Source organism: Rhynchophorus ferrugineus, unplaced genomic scaffold (genome assembly GCF_030347505.1).
Source record: "Rhynchophorus ferrugineus isolate W39M unplaced genomic scaffold, kcgeb_rfMv2 rfM3, whole genome shotgun sequence".
Taxonomy (NCBI): Eukaryota; Metazoa; Arthropoda; class Insecta; order Coleoptera; family Curculionidae; genus Rhynchophorus; species Rhynchophorus ferrugineus.
In genome coordinates this window covers 11,561,101-11,583,470 of record NW_027472582.1, presented here as the reverse complement: position 1 = coordinate 11,583,470, position 22,370 = coordinate 11,561,101, and the positions used below count along the sequence as shown (strand labels likewise).

At 34.8% G+C, this 22,370-nt stretch overlaps 1 protein-coding gene and 1 long non-coding RNA gene across 10 annotated transcripts in view; one reads left to right on the top strand and one right to left on the bottom strand.

Moving 5' to 3' along the window:
- LOC143193733 (ephrin type-B receptor 1-B) overlaps nt 1-22,370 on the top strand; it is a 615,182-nt gene that overhangs the window by 544,876 nt on the left and 47,936 nt on the right. For all 9 annotated transcript variants that reach the window (XM_076400076.1, XM_076400075.1, XM_076400077.1 and 6 more), the window contains one exon: nt 10,679-10,859. In XM_076400076.1, the coding sequence (XP_076256191.1) occupies nt 10,679-10,859 (181 nt within the window). The remainder of the gene's footprint in view (nt 1-10,678; nt 10,860-22,370) is intronic.
- Nucleotides 1-22,370, bottom strand: part of LOC143193735 (uncharacterized) — a 58,659-nt gene that overhangs the window by 253 nt on the left and 36,036 nt on the right. The window lies entirely within an intron of this gene.

Sequence of the window (22,370 nt, the reverse complement as noted above, 5' to 3'; positions counted from 1 at the left end):
CATTGTTGAAAACAGAGCTTGATTTAAAATTAATTATATTGCTGTAAAATAATTTTAAAATGAAAAAGCAGGTGTAAAGATAATAAAAGCAAAAATAGATGGAAACTAGATCAACATAATTTCGAAATCGCCGTAACAACGCGCATATATACATAACGGCCTCATTCTCTTCGGTTAAAGTTATAAATTTTCAGTAAAAATACATAAAAGCGATTGGAAAGCGACAAGGTTAATCGCTTCGCCTTTGACTACCGGGCATTGGTTAATTGTTGTTTATAATATAATAATTTAGATTAAACAATAAATCAGAATGTTTGCGCGCTGGCTGCGGATAGACGTGGGATAGAATTTAATTTATGCAAAACGGTCGGGACGGTGACGGGGCGGTTCAAAGGAATGTCTCTTGTCTTTTACGTAAAACTATAAACGCCGCGACAATGTGTCTTTGTCGAGGGCGCCTTTCAACTGGCGCAACGTTACTTTGTAAAGTTAGCGAAATGGACTCGGGGATCTAGTTTGGCTCCGTATCGCGTCGGATGAATAAGAATTCGTTTTATGCGATAGCGGGTTATTCGAGTGGGACCTTTACGTATTTGGAAATAGCAATAATGATTTGTTCCATTATTATTATCAATAAAATGTTTATATATGAGGTTGAGAAACTAAATTAGAAAATAATTTAATATTTTATTTTATATAGAGAAAAACCCCAATACCTACACATCAGTATGGGTTTATTAACATTCCACTATTAACCATGTGAATAGAATAACAGATGCAATTCAAAAGCCCTATGCAGGTAAAAATGTATGATCAACTATATTCCTAGATGTAGCATAAGTCTTCGATCAGGTATGGCATGACGACCTTGTTCATAAGCTACAGCTAATGTTACCGAAAACAACACACTGAACTTACTGAAATGTTATGTAACAATCAGAATGTTTGGAGTTAAACAAAAGGAAGCCTAGTCTACAATAAAAGAAGCTAAAGTAGGTGTACCACAAGGAATTGTATAGAAAATCGACATTTTTTGCAATATCACTACATAGTATAAAACAAAGTCGCCTTTTCTGTCCCTATATCCCTATGTGCGCTTAAATCTTTAAAACTACGCAACGGATTTTGATGCGGTTTTTTTCAATAGATAGAGTGATTCAAGAGGAAGGTTTATATGTATAATACATGCATAATATACTAAGGCAACATTGCTAATTTTAGAGGTTTCTAACGTGATGTCGTAAATTAACTTATTTTTTAGGCTTATTTAGCAATTAGCAAAAACGCTGCCTAACCCTACGAGTTAGATCAAATTAATGTACTACAGTATTGTACACCATAAAAAGGTCTACAAAAAAGTCTGGGATGGTATATGTTTATCTTTTAGGGATAACCCACATTAACCATTTTTATTGTTTACTTTTTACGTGAGAAAATGGCTTATTTACGAAGCTATTTTAAGCAATACGGCATTAATCCTTATCGAATTAAGTACCTTAAATACAGTGTGCAATTAATATAGATCAATATGGTTCCTTACAGCATGTAAATTAAACAAATATTTTCGGAGATATTACAAATTTAAAATTTGCGTTTAAAAATGTGTAATGTAATAAAAATTGTATGAATTTAGATATTCCAAAGATAGCAGGAAATCTTCATAGTAAGTATAGGGGAAGAGGAATTGTTTTACTCCAAATTTAATGCGTGCAGGCCAAGGGCAGTAATGAATGAACCAAAAATACTAGATCGATTTTAATCATGTTTTCATTGAGTGACATAAGCATATATATTTTATGCCCGTGCAAAGTCGGAGCGGGCCGCTATGTTTTTATATACAACGTTCATATTTTTTCTGTAGTGTATTTAATTTAGTATCAGCATTGCACCCGTGCGAAGCCGGGGCGGGTCGCTAGTATATTGATATTTTTAATAAATTCTTACAATTAAGTACCGAAAACACACTATTATTTACCAATTTAAAAGGTTTATTAAACATAATTAAATGTTTTAAAAAAATATTTAATATTTTTGAAAAAATATTGGTATATCGGTCAAAAAAAGATATCGATATTTCTTCGGAATGCCTACTCTATCCATAATATTCCACAAATGGAAAATATCGCGATGGCTACACTTGCTGATCACAGTGCGATTCTAGAGAGACTACAGAAGGAGCCACACAAAAATTACAACAGGCAGGTGACAATATAAACAATTAGACCCAAATCTTAACGATAGTAAATCTGTGTATGTGCAGTTCGCGTATAATCAGACCGCACAAGCACCAATAACAATAAATAATAGTACCATTCCATATAGCAACAACGCCAAGTATCTCGAAATGAATATTGATGCAAAACTTCGCTCGAAGGAAGGAAATAAAGATGAAAAGAAAACAACTGTAGTTAAAATATAGAAAAATATACCGACTGTCAATCAGGAAATCGAGAGAATTGCGGCGAAAGGGACATGAGGAGCGACTCCATTTTCATGTCAATATGGAAGTAATACAACTCTTGTATAACACCAGAACATAACACAGACTCATAATAATCAAGCTATTTGATCTTGTGCAGTGTAGTGATGTGCACTTAATAGAAAAATAGCAGTGTTAATATATTATTACACCAGAGACTAAGAAGGGCCGATGAACCTTTCTAGATATATACCTAGATTTAAGTTATTGTAAAGACTAGACTAATTGTAGGTTAGTTGGCAATAACTACTAACATTGTAATAAATAAATTAAAAACAAATTTGATTGCAAAACCTTTAATTTTTAAAACAAATGTTTAACAAATACGCCTGAATCTTGGTAAATGCAATAAATGCAGAAGATTTTCTTTTTCTTATTTCCTTGGCAGTATTGTAAAAGCAAATTAAAGTATTATTATTATTTATTGCTATTAATAAATTTACCAAGAAGTCTTTTCCAGATAAAATGTTCACGCCCTATCAGAACCTCAATAGTAATAACATTATGATTTATTACAGTGCCAATTGATTTTGTTATTTATATATAATTGTTAGTTATATATATATATATATATATATATATATATATATATATATATATATATATATATATATATATAAATATATATATATATATATATATATATATATATATATATATATATATATATATATATATATATATATATATATAAAATAACCTTTTTGGCTGAATTTTTTAAACTGTTATTTTCTTTTTGGATTTGGCTCTGCAAGAACAAATATAGTATCAATAATTACAAACGTTACTTTTTCTTCAGATATTTTTACAGTGAATTTTATATAAAAAATATAAAGATTAAGTAGTAGCCAATGAGGTAGGATAAACTCTCTTTACGAAAGAAAAAAAAGGTCATTATTTTTGTGCTCCTATACATCTCCCGCTACAATCCCAAAAAAAGGGATCCCTCCTCACCTTCACTACGGAACTTTTAACAATTCCAATTAATTTTCTTTAAAGCCTTATTAATTCTCCAAAGTAAACAGTCGGGGCAAGAGCTAAATCCGAAAGAACAATAAAAAGAAATATTCCAACCCTCTTTAGTTATCCGTCGCCGTATCCCCCCGTTCCCGTCGTTATTCCGACGTTAAATTAAAGAGAAATAATTCAAATGTATTAATTTCGCATAACGTATCCTCTAGGTGGGCCGACAGGGTGTGTTGCGGCAGCGCCGTCCGTTCTGTCGGGGTGATGGGAAAGGTCAGGGGACATATTTCCAATTAAGATCTTAATTTTGTGAAAATATTTTCCCTGTCGGTTCGCGTCATGTGAGGGTGTAGAGAGATTTAAAGGAAAAGGGGACCGGGGACAATATAACCATCATGTGTCACTAACATTTTGATCAAAATATATTTCAAGTTTAAACTAATACATTTTTTTAATTAGAAATACTTAACACAATCTTAATTTATAAATCAATGTGTTACTATTTTTCTTTTCCCGGCGTCTTGGAAACACGCAAATATAGCGGTTATACCCAACAATGGAGCAAAATCATCTCCATCTGATTGCAGGCCTATCATCAGCCTTCTCAGCGCCATTTCGAAACTTGCCGAGAGGACAATACTCTACGCTCTCAACTCTTTCACACAGGAAAACAACATCATTCCAGATGAACAATTCGGCTTTCGCGCTCACCACTCATCCGTCCATCAGGCTACCCGTCTAGCCGCACAAATCCATCACGCTCGTGACCAACGTAAGAAGCTTGGAGCAGTTATTCTAGGCCTAACCAAAGCCTTCGACAAGGTCTGGCACGATGGATTGATCGCAAAGTGCGTGCAGTTAGGCCTCCCAGAAGACCTAACCGCTCTCATCAAGTCCTATCTCTCGGACAGATCTTTCCAGGTCAAGATCAGGGAATCGCTTTCCAGTCGTAAACAAATCGATGCTGGCGTACCTCAAGGTTCCCCGCTGGCCTCAGCCTTATTTAACCTCTTTATTTCAGATCTGCCGAGAAAAGAGCACATTGGCGTCGCGTTTTACGTTGACGACACTGCTTTCTTCACGGCTGCCAGGTTCGAAGTTACAATTCATGAAAATTTACAGAAGCAGCTCGATCATGCGGTCAAGTGGTTGAAATTCTGGAGGTTGCAACTCAACTCCCTGAAAACCCATGCCATCCTTTTCCATAAGAAGAGTTACGCATTGCGCGTCTCGCAACTTAAGATCGACACCGCAATAATTCCATGGCTGGATAACGTCACGTACCTAGGTCTTCACTTCGACCGGCGGTTCGGTTAGCATTCCCAGATCCAGAAAGCAATTCAAAAAGGTTCGGGGATAGCAAACCTGCTATCTTCTCTGATCTGCCCTTCTAACAGACTTCCCATTTCCATCAAATGCTTATTTTACTAGATGTTAATTCGGTCCGTACTCCTCTACGGATCTAATGTCTACTTCAAGTTTGTTACACCCAACCAGGTCAAACGGCTTCAAGTTTTCCAAAATAAGCTCCTCGGGAGAATATTAAACGCTCCATGGTTTGTCAGAAATAATCAAATTCATAGGGAAACTGACACTCCAGAAATCAAGCACTTCATATCTCAATTATTCCACAAACAACAACTCAGCTCAAGTTCTTCTTAAAACGCGCGCGCTTGTTCGCGAGCTGGTCGACATGCTGAGAGCTTAGCACCGCGTCACCGCCAAGCTCCCCTTTTCCAGGCTGAAACGACCTCATCCGTCGCTGCAGTCATAACTTTTGCCTCCATACAACAGTATACAGTTGTGTGTTAACTCAGGTTCGCGAATCAATAGAATCGCCGGGCCCTCGTGCCCAATAACGGCTGCCCGATCAGCGGGTGCCATATCCAAATTTAATGTAGTAGCAGTAGCGATCCACAGGGGTCAACACTGAGGCGGTTTCGGTTTAGTGTATTGGTAAGCCCAGAGGCAGTCCCACATAACCCGGTTCAACTTGTCACTCCAGGGCAAGTCTACGCGACCAGGTATGCGTCATGCATTCCACTGCCTGCTTTTTAGGCCAGAACAAAAAAAGTTACTACTTTTCATTTATACAAGTATGTTTGCTTCTAACTTCCTGCACATTACCTAGCGCATTGCCTCTATGTTGCTGTGGTTTAGCAACCTTATTTTATAATTTATGGAGAAATCCTGGATGAATTCGAAGGGCCTCTTGATGTCGACGTCATCGTGTAGCTCTTCATTGAGAAAAAAGTTTAGTTTCACAGCGTTGGATTGCTGGTCGAGCTCATAACTTAGTTCAACATCATATTTACCGTGAAACATCCAAATAGAGTTGGCTATTGACTAATAAAGCAATAATAATAGATTCAATCTTAGGTCAAGTTAGAAATATCTTCGACTAACCAGTGTATTTTTTTAATTTTGAGTAGCATGATGTTTCCAATTTATGTATCTAGTATGGAGATGAATGCCGAGGTATTTCGCTGCTCCTGCTTTAGGAAATAGACGTCTCTCAAGGGTTATAATTAAGTCACAATATGTTAATCTCTATTTTCGAGTCTCTAGTCCATTTGTGTATCTAGTAGTGATCTTGTAGAGCTGAGCAGATACCTTTGCCTTGCCCTTTTTAACCCCAGATGATAAAAAGATTATCTATAATACAATTTATTATTATTATGATTAGTTCGAATTATTTTATTATTACATTTCGAAATACAAACCAGATGATAGAGAACACTTACTGGTTTTTCAGCATAATATTTGCCTTGAAATGTTTAGTTATTTTTTGTAGTTTTCAGTAACTTGCTAATCGTCATTCGACACATGTCAAACAGCGATGTTTTTGGATAACACCAGAACAAGACATATATTTATTTGTTCTTGTGTAGTGTAATGTAGTGAGGTGCATTTAATAGAAAAACAGCAGTGTTCATACATAAACATTATTACACCTATCGGACATGGGCCTAAGATGGCCGATCGGTCCTCCTAGATATATACTTACATTTAAGCTATTATAAAGACAAATTGTAGGTTAGTCAGCAACGACTAGTAACAATTTAATAAATAATTTTTTTTTTAATCAAGCATCTTCCCTGGCTAACACAAGCACCAAACCTAAACATAATTTTAGAGCAATCAATGACAATGAATCAATTGACGAATGTTTTGGTGCAATATTCCATCGGCAACTATTCGGGCAATCGATTTCAGCTGCCTTAAAAGACAATAAGTAGCTCAACGCCTTATTAATAAATAAATATTGTGTATATTATTCATATTATTTTGTATTTATATTAACCTATAAACAGGCCGTACAAGCACCAATAACATTAAATAATACTCATTCCATATAGCAACAACGCTAAATATCTCGGAATGAATCTTGATCCAAAACTTCGCTGGAAGGAACATATAAAGAAGAAAAGAACTGAAATTGAAATATAGGGAAATGTACCGGATAATTGGAAGAAAATGACAATTATCAGTACATAATAAATTGCTATTATATAAGCAAATACTGAAGCCTATATGGAGTTCAATTATGGGGATGTTCTGCAAGGAGTAATATAAATAAAGTACAAATTACCCACATCGAGACCTTCAGATACCCACAGTCACTCAAGAAATCAAGAGAATTGCAAGGGAGCTTGAGGAAAGACTCCATTGTCATACGAATATTGAAATATTGCAACTATTGGATACCACCAGAACAGGACACAGACTCAAAAGAATCAAACCATCTGATCTTGTGTAGTGAGGTGCAGTTAATAAAAAATACAGCAGTGACATGTATAAACATTATTTCACCAGAGACTGAGTTAGGGCCGATGGGTCCTCCTAGTTATATACCTAGATTTAAGTTATGATAAAGAGAAATTGTAGGTTAGACGGAAACGATTAGTAATAAAGTAGTAATTAAATAATAAAAAAATATATATTATTTTGTCAATTCCCTGAATTATTCATCATTGATTATTAGATTCAGAAAATATTCTCTCAACAATCTTCTTGTAGGAAGAAGGAATCGATAAATTCTTGGATGAAACAGGAAACGGCAAATCAAGAATGGTATTTTTATTATTGGTTTTATTAAGTTGTACATACCCGAGCAGAAAGACAGTTACTGATACTGATTTAAATTCCCATATAAATATGTGGCAATTATGAAACGGTTTGTATCTCGAACCCGGATCTCATTGAATAGTCGAAACATTTTGAGAATGCCCCCTTTCGACACGGCGGACATCTTCTCGGTTACGATACGTTTTAATTTAGGACGAACTCGTCGATTTTCCGACGAGATAAATATGAAAATTACAAACAAGTCGTCCGTCCCGGCGAACGAATGCACCGAACATCTTCATCGTTATGAAAATTATTAGGTCTGTTTATGCCGGGCGCTTTTTTTCCTAATAATAAATTTTCATTAAGCGTCGTGACGTTTCGTCGATTATTTACTCAGAGGAGAAATTTATCGTTACACGTAAACGATAGAAAATTCCTTTACGGAGCCCACCAGGCTCCATCTTCAGTCAGTGAGTAATGGAATAGAAAATTTACCGCACATTCTTTCCTACGTGCCTTGGAACAACGAAAATTGATCGAGAAATGCTTTAGCGGTGACTTTTTTCGATCGAGGGGGGGGGGACAATTGATAGGTGTTTGGCCGAAACTAAAACTGAATAAAACTTCAACAGAACCAACGTAAATAAAACAGCTTCGTATATAAATATCTAAGAATGTTTTTATTGTATCTATGAATGTTTAACAGGTCAACTGAAATGTCCCCGACCTCACACATAGATGGCGCTAGTAGAATTAAATCCATAGGTTTTTTAGTTAGCCCTAACCGTCAAAAGATGCGTGTATAAATTTGACAGCTGTCGGATCATTAGTTTGTGAATTATAGTATTTTGAGTTTGAGTTATTGTGAAAAAAATGGAACAAAAGGAATTTCGCGTGTTGATAAAATATTGCTTTTTGAAGGGAAAAAATACAATTGGAGCAAAGACATGCCTTGATGCCCAGTTTCCGGTCACTGCCCCAGGGAAATCAACCATCAAGAGGTCGTTACCGATGAAAACATTAAAAAAATCCACAAAATGATTTTGAATGACCGTAAATTGAAATTGAATGAAATAGCAGATACTCTAAAGATATTAACTGAACGTGTACATCATAAAATTCACGAATATTTAGGTATGAGAAAGCCCTGTGCTAAGTGGGTGCAGCGCAAGCTTACTTTTGACTAAAAACAACGACGAGTTGATGTTTCGGAGCAGTGTTTGAAGATGATCAAGCTTAATAAACCCGAATTTTTGCGTTGATATGTGCCAATGGATGAAACATGGCTCCATCATTTGACTCTGAAGTCCAATCGACAGTCATCCGAGTGGATTGCACACTATTAACCCGCTTCAAAGGGTGGGAAAACGCAACAGTCGGCTGGCAAGGTTATGGCGTCTGTATTTTGGGATGCGCATGGAATAATTTTCATTGGCTACCTTGAAAAAGGAAGGACAATCAACAGCGATTATTACATAGCGTTGTTGGACCGTTCGCCGAAAAACGGCCGCATTTGAAGAAAAAGAAAGTGCCCCAAGACAATGCACCGTGTCACAAGTCAGTGAAAACGATAGCAAAAATCCATGAATTGGGCTTCGTATTGCTTCTTCTTCCACCGTATTCTCCAGATCTAGCCCCAGCGACTATTTCCTGTTCTCAGATCTCAAAAGAATGCTCGCTGGGAATAAATTTTCGTCGAATGAAGAGGTGATCGCCGAAACTGAGCGAAAAAAAACTAATTTTGCCAAAAAATGTGTTTTACTACGGTAGGCCCGTGACTTTTCAATTGACCTGTACAAACTGCGTTAAGGCCGTGATTATAAGCTCCTTCTCTACTATTTTTATTTCATAAGAAATTTAACTTATATCGTTGCACAAAAACTTTTTTTTTATAATTTCTTGATATATTATTACTAGTCGTTACAATGTGTCTCTACAATGACTTAAAACTAGATATTTTTCTAGAAAGACCCATTGACCCTTATTCTAATTAAATAAAGATTTCTGGCACTCTTCAGTGTTTTTACCACCTAGTGAGCTTCGCTATACTACTACATAATATTACACGGTTTGATTTTCCTGAGTCTGCGTCCTAGTTCAATGTTGTTTGAGAGTTGCAGTACTTCGATGTTGGTTGGAGGATTGGAGGCTTTCCTCATGTCTTGTTGCGAATTTCTTAATTTCCTCTAGGACAGTTGAAGGCTCGATGGAAGTAATGTTTCCTGTATCATCCTCAATACTTCTTATTACTTTATTCTGAAATATTTGTGTTATGTTGATATTATTCTCTTCTCGCAGATAATAGTATCATTCATATTTATTTAACATATTAATCAAATATTGATTAATTGATGATTTTGATTTAACATTGATTGTAAGTGAATTCAATGTGCACTGATTTACTCTCGTTGACTTTTACTTTGTTGCCTCTTTTACTCTCCATGCCAGGGTCCTCTTATTTATGTTATTACTTGCGTGTTGCAGTTTTCTGGTAGATTCTTCGCTATTGTCTCCAGTAACAAATAACGCAGTGCCATCAGCAAAAGTAGCCATAGTCACATTTTCTTTCTACGATATGTCAGATATCTAGAACAGGACCTAAAAACACTGCCTTTCGGTACACCTGCTTTTTATGTTTCTTTTATGACTACCTTATTGGCCCAACTTAGATCAGCCGGACTTGCTCTAGCGCATTCCCAAAATTCAGAAAACTACTTCAAGGTCATCTTTTGGTCTGACAGTAAATGCCTAGGTAGAAAATCCTTCTATCTTTTTGAGTGAAAATTACGAAAATAAGATGGTACTTAATAAAAATTTAAAACATGGATTTTCCATATTTTCAAAGCTCAACGCTTTCAGGGTAAATCCTTAAGAGGGTTTTTCAAAATTAAAATTATTTTTGTAGATATAGCTGTTTAAGTGATGCGGCATCTAAAAAAATACTTCTCAAGACACTTGATATGACACTCACTTATGATTGATATGATCTCACGGCCGATTTTCTTCAAATTTTATCTGAGTGAGACTTATATAATCTTATATTAAAAAGACAAAAAGAAATTTCGTCAAATCTCGCCAATTATGGCAAATGTAATTTTATAAAATATATAATATAATATATATTAGATAAAAATATTAACATTTTTTCTGTTTTCTTTTCAGTGGGTCGAAGAGTCCTTCACCAACTTCCAAAAAGGTATCAACTGGAGATCGTACGTAGTCTGCGACGTCGCTTACAATAACGCCAACAACTGGCTGTGGACACCTTTCATCGATCGCGGCGAAGCAAACAGAATTTACATCGAAATTAAATTTACAATTAGGGATTGTAGTTTATTTCCAGGTAAGTTTGTTATAGGAATTAACAATTTGCCGTAATCCCGTCGAAATGTTCGGAACAAGAGCGAACTACCACTGTTATTTATCCGGTCTGAAATGCAGTATCTAAAATCACGATGAATCTCTCTTATTACTCTCTAATCAACAGATAGTGATTATTATATAAATTGTTGTTGTTTATTAATGAATGAGTATTTTATTGTCATTATAATTACAATAAAACATATTTATAAATATGGTTTCTTATGTCCATTTACTAAATGAGTAGTTTAGCAACTATGAAGTTAATTATTATGCAAAGAGTTAAGTATAACTCAGATCCTCATACATTTATACATCGTAGTCTGACGATTCTGGAAAGAAAGGCACCTAATAACAAGTCCATCTGTTAGATTAATCATCTATATTTTCCTGAATCATAAATAATATAGTCTTGTGACCACTAAAACGAGATCATTAAAAATAAGTATTAATATAACGAGAAAAAAAATTATTTTTGTATGATAAGTTCCATCTTTCTGACACCATAGAATAGTTGAATATGCTTCGAAACAACATTAATTTTCATTCCACATAGTCACCTTTAGATAAAAAGTATTAAATGTTGTTCAACAATATGTTCCAAAGATTTAGAAAAAATGAAAATAGATTAATTGAATGTCGAAGAATTTTATCCGAAATACTGTTTGAACAGAAATTAGTTCTTGAATACCTATAAAACATTGTAGAAAAATTGTTTATACCTGGTATAGAGAAGAAAAGGAGTACCATCATAAATTTGAATATATTCAGCTTCAAAGACTAAAATGAGTGAATGACAGTGTCGGATTTCGTGATAACCAATTTATATAAAAATGTTTAGGAAAATATAAACGCAAAATGATGCTTCTCCAGATATTGTACCTTAGGCTTATTTATTTGTTCTAACCGATGTCCGAGTTCCTTATGAGTGGGAGAGAAAATTATTAACTTCTTTTGAAAGACGTATATGACATATATGAAAAGATCTAATGGAAAATTGTAAAGATTAATTAAATACTGACGAAGGTTGCATGAGATGAAATACTAGATGTAGTAAATAGAGATCATTTGATTTCAGGTCCAGACTATTATGTGGAGGGATGATATCTTCCTAACGAAGTTCCAGAAGTTTTGGCAAATTGTTATCGATATATATGGACAGGCGTTGTGTTGATGAAAGACAGTCCCTGTCCTAGCGGCCAACGTTCATAGTGCTTCATAGTACAGCTTCAAATTAAGAGTCGCGCCATTAGGGGAAGCTTTTAATACATAATTCCTTGCTAATATCATCAAACTAGATCATTTCCGTTATTTTATCCAGATTTTCAACAAGTTACCTTCCAATGCCTGGTGAACCTCTGACATCAAAAATGGAAAATCGAATATGGGAACAAAATCGATGGCAATGCATCAGTCAGAATCATAAACGTTCATATTTTTAGTCGCCAAGGTATCGTTTTTACCTATCGAAAAAAATGTTCCATATTTTGTCCGTTGTTTGTTCCATGAACTCGAACAAAACTGAGTCATCAATTTATTTAATTTAGCACAAAATATCAGTTTCCCAAAATAAGGAGCGCTTTTTTCTTGGAACTAATATCTCTTAAATACCTTTAAATGAATATATAATCAGATAAATTTTTATTGTTACAAAAAAAAAACGAAATTATATTTATACGTCTATTAAATGTTCACTATTTTACGAATAAATAAAATGAATTAATAAAATAATTAAGTTATACGAATGATCCATCCTTTATTTTACACTAAATACCACTCCTAAGATGATGAATTATATATCTCGGGCAAAATGATGAAAAATAAATTAATTAACCACAGCCTAATGACTGATTTCAATCTCCAAGAAAAATATCTATAAATAGAAAATATAGATTTTTTTGTAAAAATATATTTTTCACTTAAATGTCGGTAAATAAAAATATTGATATATCGCCACAAAAAAACGAAGCATTAGCATTTTTATTTTTTTACTTTTAATTTTACACCTAAACCTTAAAAATTAAGTTCAATAATATCCATCTTTTTTGATATGTTTAAAATATCGATATATCATTAAACATTTATACCTTTAAAATTAAATTTTTAGACGTATTAATTATTTTTTGGATTTATTAAAAATATCAATATTTTTTAAGTTACCTTTGATCTAACATATTAAATTTTTGTAATATAACAATTGCTATATTGTTGCTTCAACGGCTCCCGAATATATCGCGGAAATAAATCGAATAAACATATTTTTAATTAGTGCAAGTTCGTTCCCAACTTCCAGAACCGGATCAACACCGAAATTATGGTCTTAATTAATAAAATTAGAACAGTCGTAATGGCCGCGCGCCACGAAAGCAGATTGGCTTGATTGCAATTTATTTATTTTGCCCGAAACTACCTCGGTCCCGGTTCCGAACTTGATTCGAACTACCAAGAGTATAAAATGATTGCTGTTTTAGAACTACATTTAGTTTTGAGTGTTCGAATATTCAGATCCAATAATGCGACATTAACGATCGTTTGATGCAAATGAAAATTAATTGCCATAACATTCTGAACGAGTTAGAAAACGTTAACCAACTTTATATTGCCGAATCGCTAATTGTTTTGGAATCGTTTCAATTAAGGTCGATTACTGTGCAGTTTTTCATTTTTTATCTCAAATGCTGTTGCTCGATTCCAGAAATGCATATACACTCCTAAGTCCTAAGAGATTATTGGACCTATCAATAAAGATTTCGATATAACAATGTTCTATTCAATATATCGATAATATCTTACATTTGTGATGAATTTATTTGTGATTATTATATGTTTATATTTTAACTTACACTTGATCGCCCTGTCGATTTTAATTCGAATTTATAAAGTTAATCATATTTCTCTTATAATCAAAGAGAATAGCTTAAAGATGATATGTTATTGTTACTAAAATTTTTTTTAACAAAATTTTCAATTTCAGATCAGAAATATATTTAATACATATGTCTGTATATTTTAATATACGAACTATCTCAAGAACTAATTTCCATTAAGTCTTAATCATCAATAAAGTATTAATAAGTTTAAATTACTAAATCAATAAATATTATAAAAAAAGTAACAGATCAATTGAAAAGTCCCCGGCCTACCATAGTAAAACACATTGGTGATACACTAATTATAGCGACCCTCCAAATTTTCGATACCATTTCTGTAGTACGATTTGTCCGTTGCTTCAAAATAGGTCTCAGTTTCGGCGATCACCTCTTCATTCGACGAAAATTTCTTCACAGCGAGTATTATTTTGAGATCTGAGAACAGAAAATAGTCGCTGGGGGGCAGATCTGGAGAATACGGTGGATGAGGAAGTAATTTGAAGCCCAATTCATGGATTTTTGCCATCGTTTACACTGACTTGTGACACGGTGCATTGTCTTGGTGAAGCAGCACTTTCTTTTTCTTCAAATGCGGCCGTTTTTCGGCGATTTCGTCCTTCAAACCGTCCAATAACGCTATGTAATAGTCGCTGTTGATGGTCCTTCCTTTGTCAAGGTAGTCAATTAAAATTATTCCATGTGCATCCCAAAACAGACGCCAAAACCCCTACCAGCCAACTGTTGTGTTTTACCAGGTTTGGGAGCGGATTCATTGTGTACAGTCCACTCGGATGACTATCGATTGGACTTCGGAGTCACATATCGATGCAAAAGCTCGGGCTTATTACGCTTGATCATCTTCAATCACTGCTTCGAATCATCAACTCGTCGTTGGTTTTGGTCAAAAGCGAATTCGCGCGGCACTCACTTTGCACAGAGCTTTCTAATACCCAAATATTCGTGAATGATATGATGTACACGTTCAGTTGATATCTTTAGAGTGTCTGCTATTCCATTCCATTTCAATTTACGGTCATTCATTAAAAATCATTTTGTGGATTTTTTAAATGTTTTCGTCGGTAACAACCTTTTTTGGGTGTCCACTGCGTTCGCCGTTTTCGGTACTCATTTCACCACGTCTAAACTTAGCGTACCAATCTTTGATGGTTGATTTTCCTGGAGGCAGTGTCCGGAAACTCGGCATTAAGGCAAGTGTTTGCTTCAACTGTATTTTTTCCCTTCAAAAAGCAATATTTTATCAACACGCGAAATTTCTTTTTATCCATTTATTACACAATAACAAAAGTTGCTTCACTCATAATGCTATAATTCACAAAATAATGATCCGACAGCTGTCAAATTTATACACGCATCTTTTGAGGGTTAGGGCTAACTAAAAAACATATGGATTTAATTCTAGTAGCGCCATCTATGTGTCAGGCCGGGGACTTTTCTATTGACCTGTTATGTTATGTCATAATATCAAGATACATATTTAGATCTCTAATATTATACGGAGTATCAGGATATATAGATCTAATTATTGATAATTTTTATTGTTTGCGTTGCGTTGTCATGCATAAGGTATAGATAGTGTACCCACTTGAACAAGTAAAAATACTGAAAAGACATCGTATACTTTGGTGTTATGTCCGCGCTATTAAAACGGTTATTAATTTTATAGTCGCCTAACTGTGGCGTAGTGAAATTTACATAGAGAAAAATCATTGAGCAACGAAAAACGTGTAAAAATCAATCTGACATACTATACGCTGATAATAATCTTCCATCGGCAGTATGCGCACGTATGCGGATGCCATTTTTGCATCTTTCGCAGGCGCTCAACTTTACGTCCATACATAAAATCTCAAATATCCCGTTAACAACCTTTTTTTCCTCGCCGCTAGAATATTTACACTCGGTGTACATTACCATATCCTCATTAGTTTCGCGTTGATAAATGCCGGAATTTATAACTATTCATTAAATATTATTCACGCTTGATCGGTGTGAATGGTTATTTTCGGAATCGGGCTGTTATCGAGCGTCTTTCTAAATCGACGTTTGTGTTTATTGTTGCTGTTATTCTCAGAAAAGTGCATCAAATTAATAACATTCATATTTAATTCCATGCTAAGATTTAATTACTTTCCTAGCACTTGGAAAGTGGCTCAAATCACTATGACTCTTAAATCTGGGAAAAAATCTAAGGACGTCATCCTATAAGCCTGTTACCTGTGATCTCTAAACTATTCGAAAAACTATGCATTAAGAGACTCAAAATAATCGCAGAGGGGAAAAATATTACTCTAGATCACCAATTTGGTTTCCGTAATTAACACGGAACCACAGAACAACCACACAGATTGGTCAACCAAATTAACAACAAATTAAATGATAAAATATATTGCTCCGCTGCATTTCATGATATATTATGGCCTTCGACAAGGTGTGACACACAGGACTCCATCTTAAATTGACGCACTTTCAATTGCTGAAATCATACCTCACAGACAGACATTTTATCGTCAAACAGGGTGACGAATACACTGACATACACCCAATATATTCGGGTGTTCCGCAGGGCAGTGTTCTGGGTCCATTGTTGTATCTATTGTATACAACTGATCTATCGACCTCAAGAAACACTACTGTTGCAACATATACTGACGATACAGCGGTTTTATCATCACACAAGTTTCCAATATCAGCCACAAGAAATCTCCAACTTCATCTTAACAAAGTCGAATTGTGGTTGAAAACGTAGCGTATCAAAGCAAATGAGACTAAATCTACCCATGTGACATTCACCCTTTGTAAAAGAACATGTCCCCCAGTAAAATTGAATAATCATGAACTTCCGCAAGCAGACAATGTTAAATATCAGAGAATGCATTTTGATCGACGTTTGACATAGAAAAAAACATATACTGATAAAACTCAAACAGCTTGGGCTAAAACTAAACCAAATAGATTGGTTCATAGGGCGTAAATCTAAATTATCATTAAATAACAAGGTTTTGCTGCATAAGTCAATACTTAGGCTCATTTGGACCTATAGTATTGAACTGTGGGATTCAACTAGCAAATCTAACACAGCTATCCTCCAGAGGTTCCAGAATAAAGATTTGCGAGCCATCGCCGATGCCCCATATTACGTATTCAACAAACTGATTCAGCGCGATATCCCCTTAACTCATAACGAGTGTGATTCGAAGGGTGTGGACTATTAGTGCATCCTAATGCACTCGTCAAAGAGTTAAATGTGCGCGATGACAGTGTAGTGCATAGGCTCAAACGTAAAATACGATACGAACTGATTAGTAGACACATAGAGTGAGATTTAATGATCTCTATAATAAGTTAGAATAGACTTTAAAATAAGTTAGAACAGTCTCTAGAATAAGATTTAGATGATAAGCTGTACAACAGATCACTTACTGAAGACATCTTGTACATGTCAGGATAGTTATATGATATAACGGAAATCACTTAGTATGGCAGCGGAACTTTTGCCCCACGTTGTATTTCTAATGATTTCTGAATTTGGCGGTTTTTACATTCCTCTATATATAACAATAGTTCTCCATTTGGTATTACGAGTCGTACAGTCTATACAACGGCTAATAATGCAATGCTTAAAATAGCATTTTTGACATTCTCTTTTTTTGTTGTTTAAATTGAAGATATCTACCGCTGAAGCACATCAAATCTTTTTAGAAACTCTTGGTGATTCTGCTCCGACATGGTCCGAGTGTCGGTTTTGGTTTCAATGATTTCAGTGACGATTTTAATCTCGATGGCAAAGAAGGGCCTGAATAACCAAAAAAGTTGGAAGGCAATGAATTGGTGATAAAAAGACAAACTGTAACGAGTATCTGAGGCAAAGTCATCTTACATTAAACAGTGATGCAGCTTTAATGGGAACTTATACCGAACTAGCGACCCGCCCCGGCTTCGCACTGGTGCAATGCTGATACTTAATTAAATACACTACAGAAAAAATATGAACGTTGTACATAAAAACATAGCGGCCCGCTCCGACTTTGCACGGGCATAAAATATATATGCCTATGTCACTCAATGAAAACATGATTAAAATCGATCCAGTATTTTTGGTTCATTCATTACTGCCCTTGGCCTGCACGCATTAAATTTGGAGTAAAACAATTCCTCTTCCCCTATACTTACTATGAAGATTTCCTGCTATCTTTGGAATATCTAAATTCATACAATTTTTATTACATTACACATTTTTAAACGCAAATTTTAAATTTGTAATATCTCCGAAAATATTTGTTTAATTTACATGCTGTAAGGAACCATATTGATCTATATTAATTGCACACTGTATTTAAGGTACTTAATGCGATAAGGATTAATGCCGTATTGCTTAAAATAGCTTCGTAAATAAGCCATTTTCTCACGTAAAAAGTAAACAATAAAAATGGTTAATGTGGGTTATCCCTAAAAGATAAACATATACCATCGCGGACTTTTTTGTAGACCTTTTTATGGTGTACAATACTGTAGTACATTAATTTGATCTAACTCGTAGGGTTAGGCAGCGTTTTTGCTAATTGCTAAATAAGCCAAAAAAATAGGATAATTTAGGACATCACGTTAGAAACCTCTAAAATTAGCAATGTTGCCTTAGTATATTATGCATGTATTATACATATAAACCTTCCTCTTGAATCACTCTATCTATTGAAAAAAACCGCATCAAAATCCGTTGCGTAGTTTTAAGGATTTAAGGGCACATAGGGATATAGGGACAGAAAAGGCGACTTTGTTTTATACTATGTAGTGATCTAGCGTACACATTACCACTTATTGAAATCGATTCAGAATGGCTTCTCTGACACACAGTTAGCAGAAAGATTGGAACGGGCTGTAAAAATTATGAGTGAATGTCCTCTAATAATTATGTACGCACAATAATCATTAGGAAACTTTTATTGATAATTCGGCAAAATGCAGGCCCGTTAACTAACCGGTTAATGATTCTTATTGTGATCTTCTTTTATTTTGCTGTTATTTTTAATTGAATTTTCATTCAGTACGAGTTGGAAGTGATTAAATTCGTTGTTAAGGCCGAAATACATCAAGACGGAATAAACATGCCATTGGAATTAATTAATTAAAGCAATAATGGCGTTTTTAAAGAACCTTTAATGACGATAACGGTACATATTTTATCCGAAACTAGTTTAAATTACGGGCTCGTACATTTAACCGATTCACAATCCATTAAATAATCCGCAGATACGCGATGGGGAATTATAAATTTTCTACGCTACCGCATAGCAGTAGCAGCAGCCAGCCAGCCTAGCCAGCTAGCGCTCTACACCTGCATCAGAGAGAACTCAGTTCGGAGCGGAACGCTTCTATTAACTAACACGAAAATTACCAACAATAAGGCGACTAGATCGCGCACAGGCACAACTGGAAATTGACGTGGATGTTTTAAAACGGGTACATTACGGAATAATGGCGAAGGCACGCCGCCACAACCGGAGTAAATTCAATAAAACGTTTGTTGTTTTCACTCCCGACTTCACGAAATCCCCAGCCGAAGCCACGTATACGTGAGACGCGAGAATTTCGAATTGATTTGATTTGGTCCGACAACGGCTAAGCCGGAATAAAAGACAATCTAATGCGTGTTTTTATTTTAAATAGCTGTAGTTTATGTATTGTGTGTCGTCATTCGAATAATTGTTAGAATATTGGCTGAGATAGTCATTATTGTCATTTCTGATCTGTGAGTATTTTGATCAGCGATATATATTTATATCGTTTTAATAACGCGGGCATAACACCAAAGTAACAGGTCAATTTAAAAGTCCCCGGCCTGACACATAGGTGGCGCTATTAGAATTAAATCCATATGTTTTTTTAATTAGCCCTAACCCTCAAAAGATGCGTGTATAATTTTGACAGCTGTCCTATAATTAGTTTGTGAATTATAGCATTTTGAGTGAAGCAACTTTTGTTATTGTGAAAAAAATTGATAAAAAAGAATTTCGCGTGTTGATAAAATATTGCTTTCTGAAGGGAAAAAATACATTTGAAGCAAAAACTTGGCTTGATGCCGAGTTTCCGGACACTGCCTCAGGAAAATCAACCATCAAGGATTGGTATGCTAAGTTTAGACGTGGTGAAATGAGCACCGAAGACGGTGAAGGCAGTGGACGTCCAAAAGAGGTTATTACCGACGAAAACATTTTAAAAATCCGCAAAATGATTTTGAATGACCGTAAATTGAAATTGAATGAAATAGCAGACAATCTAAAGATATCAATTGAACGTGTACACCATATCATTCACGAATATTTGGGTATGAGAAAGCTCTGTGCAAAGTGAGTGCCGCGTGAGCTCACTTTTGACCAAAAACAACGACGTGTTGATGATTCGGAACAGTGTTTGAAGAAGATCAATCGTAATAATCCCGAGTTTTTGCGTCGATATGTCCATATATACAGTCCATACGATGAACCCGCTCCAAAGCGTGGGAAAACGCAATAGTCGGCTGGCAAGGTTATGGCGTCTGTATTTTGGGATGCGCATGGAATAATTTTCATTGACTACCTTGATAAAGGAAGGACAATCAAGAGCGACTATTACATAGCGTTATTGGACCGTTTGAAGAACGAAGTCGCCGAAAAACGACCGCATTTGAAGAAAAAGAAAGTGCTGCTTCACCAATTCAATGCACCGTGTCACAAGTCAGTGAAAACGATGGCAAAATTCCATGAATTTGGCTTCGAATTGCTTCCTCATCCACCGTATTCTCCAGATCTGGCCCCCAGCGACTATTTCCTGTTCTCAGATCTCAAAAGAATGCTCGCTGGGTAGAAATTTTCGTCGAATGAAGAGGTGATCGCCGAAACTGAAACCTATTTTGAAGCAAAGGACAAATCGTACTACAAAAATGGTATCGAAAAGTTGGAGGGTCGCTATAATCAATGTGTCACCCTTGAAGGGAATTATGTTGAATAAGAAAAACTAATTTTGCCAAAAAAATGTGTTTTACTATGGTAGGCCGGGGACTTTTAATTAACCTGTTAAATGGTGTCCTTTCAGTCTTTTTACTTGTTCAAGTGGTTACACTATAGCTTATGCATGACAACGCAAGATAAGAATTATTAATAATTAGATCTACAGATCATTGTACCGGATACTCACAATAATATTACAGATCTCTGTTTGGATCTTGATATTATGACATAACATAGTTGTATAATTTTTTAACATTAACAATATTATGACACCCGGTCATAGATATATATTAATCAAGTATAGCACAATATATATTGTAAAATTCCTAGTGCTTATGTAGTGGTCAAAATTCGACTGTACTTAATAATCTCTATTTTGCAAACGAATAATATTTGCGTATATTTTTAAATTTGTTATATTACTTTAGCTGCGAACATAAACGAACTAAAACTTAAGGAAACATTTGAGAAGGTGCAATTAACAACGTATCTTTGCGGAAACGATGAGTAGATATTTCTTTTATTGTTTCAAATAACGACAAGTGACATTATTCTATTCATCGTGGAAATGATATTTGATTTCTTTATTGACTTGTTATTTTCGGGATCTTCTTTTGATATTTCATATATTAATAGAGTCTCAATCAAGAAATATAAAATCAAGTCCAATGCTTGTGAGGCATTTATATAACTATAACGGATATGAAACGGTGACAATCTGAAGTATCGATATGACTATTTAATACGATAGTCATGACATTCCTTCCAATACTTTTAGAAACGTATGGTGATACATAAGTTTCATGTGAATTTTAGTGTGATATTTAGTATTTTTGAACTTTTTTAGAATATGGCCATCTCGGTGTAACAAACCAACCACAAAAGGAACTTGCGAAATCAGTAAACTCTATTGAACCACATATTTACATGTTGTTCGGTATTTGGAATGATTTACAAGCAAGGAAATTGAACAAAGGATTTCAATTCAATTTGATAGATATTGAATACGAATATTATATATGCAAAATGTTGCTTCAGCTTTGCACCTGAAATAATATCAAGAAAATATTTCTTGTAATATGAGCTGTTAAGGCTGAACGAAGTCATTAATAGAAACTCTTTGAACGATTTATTAAGAGTAACTATTACTACTAGCTGCTATTAGACAACTGGATAACTAATACAGACCTACCTCCCTTTGCCTATGAGTTGTCTTGAATCTAGGTGAAATTCCTTTACCAATGTGCTTTTAATTTAATTTAAAGGAATAACGAATTTTCGTGGAATTAATAATTTACTTGAACATTTTAAATAACGTACTATTGAATATTAAAATCGTGTTAATTTCCACGTACTAATCTTAAAGAGAGTTTATGATGAGGTTGAAAGGGAAATGTTGAGGCATCCCTCATACAACTGGAATAACCAATACCAGATCCACTGCATGGCCAGAAGACTGTGACTTGTTGAATCATAACTTCGATTCACCTTTAGAGGTCTTAAATTATAAACTGAGATGTAATAAGAATCATAAGCTTAAATGTGTGTTACTTGTAATAGTAACGAAGTCATAAGAGGTATTTGAGCACATTCGTTCCACCTTTTGTGACGTTACAAGTT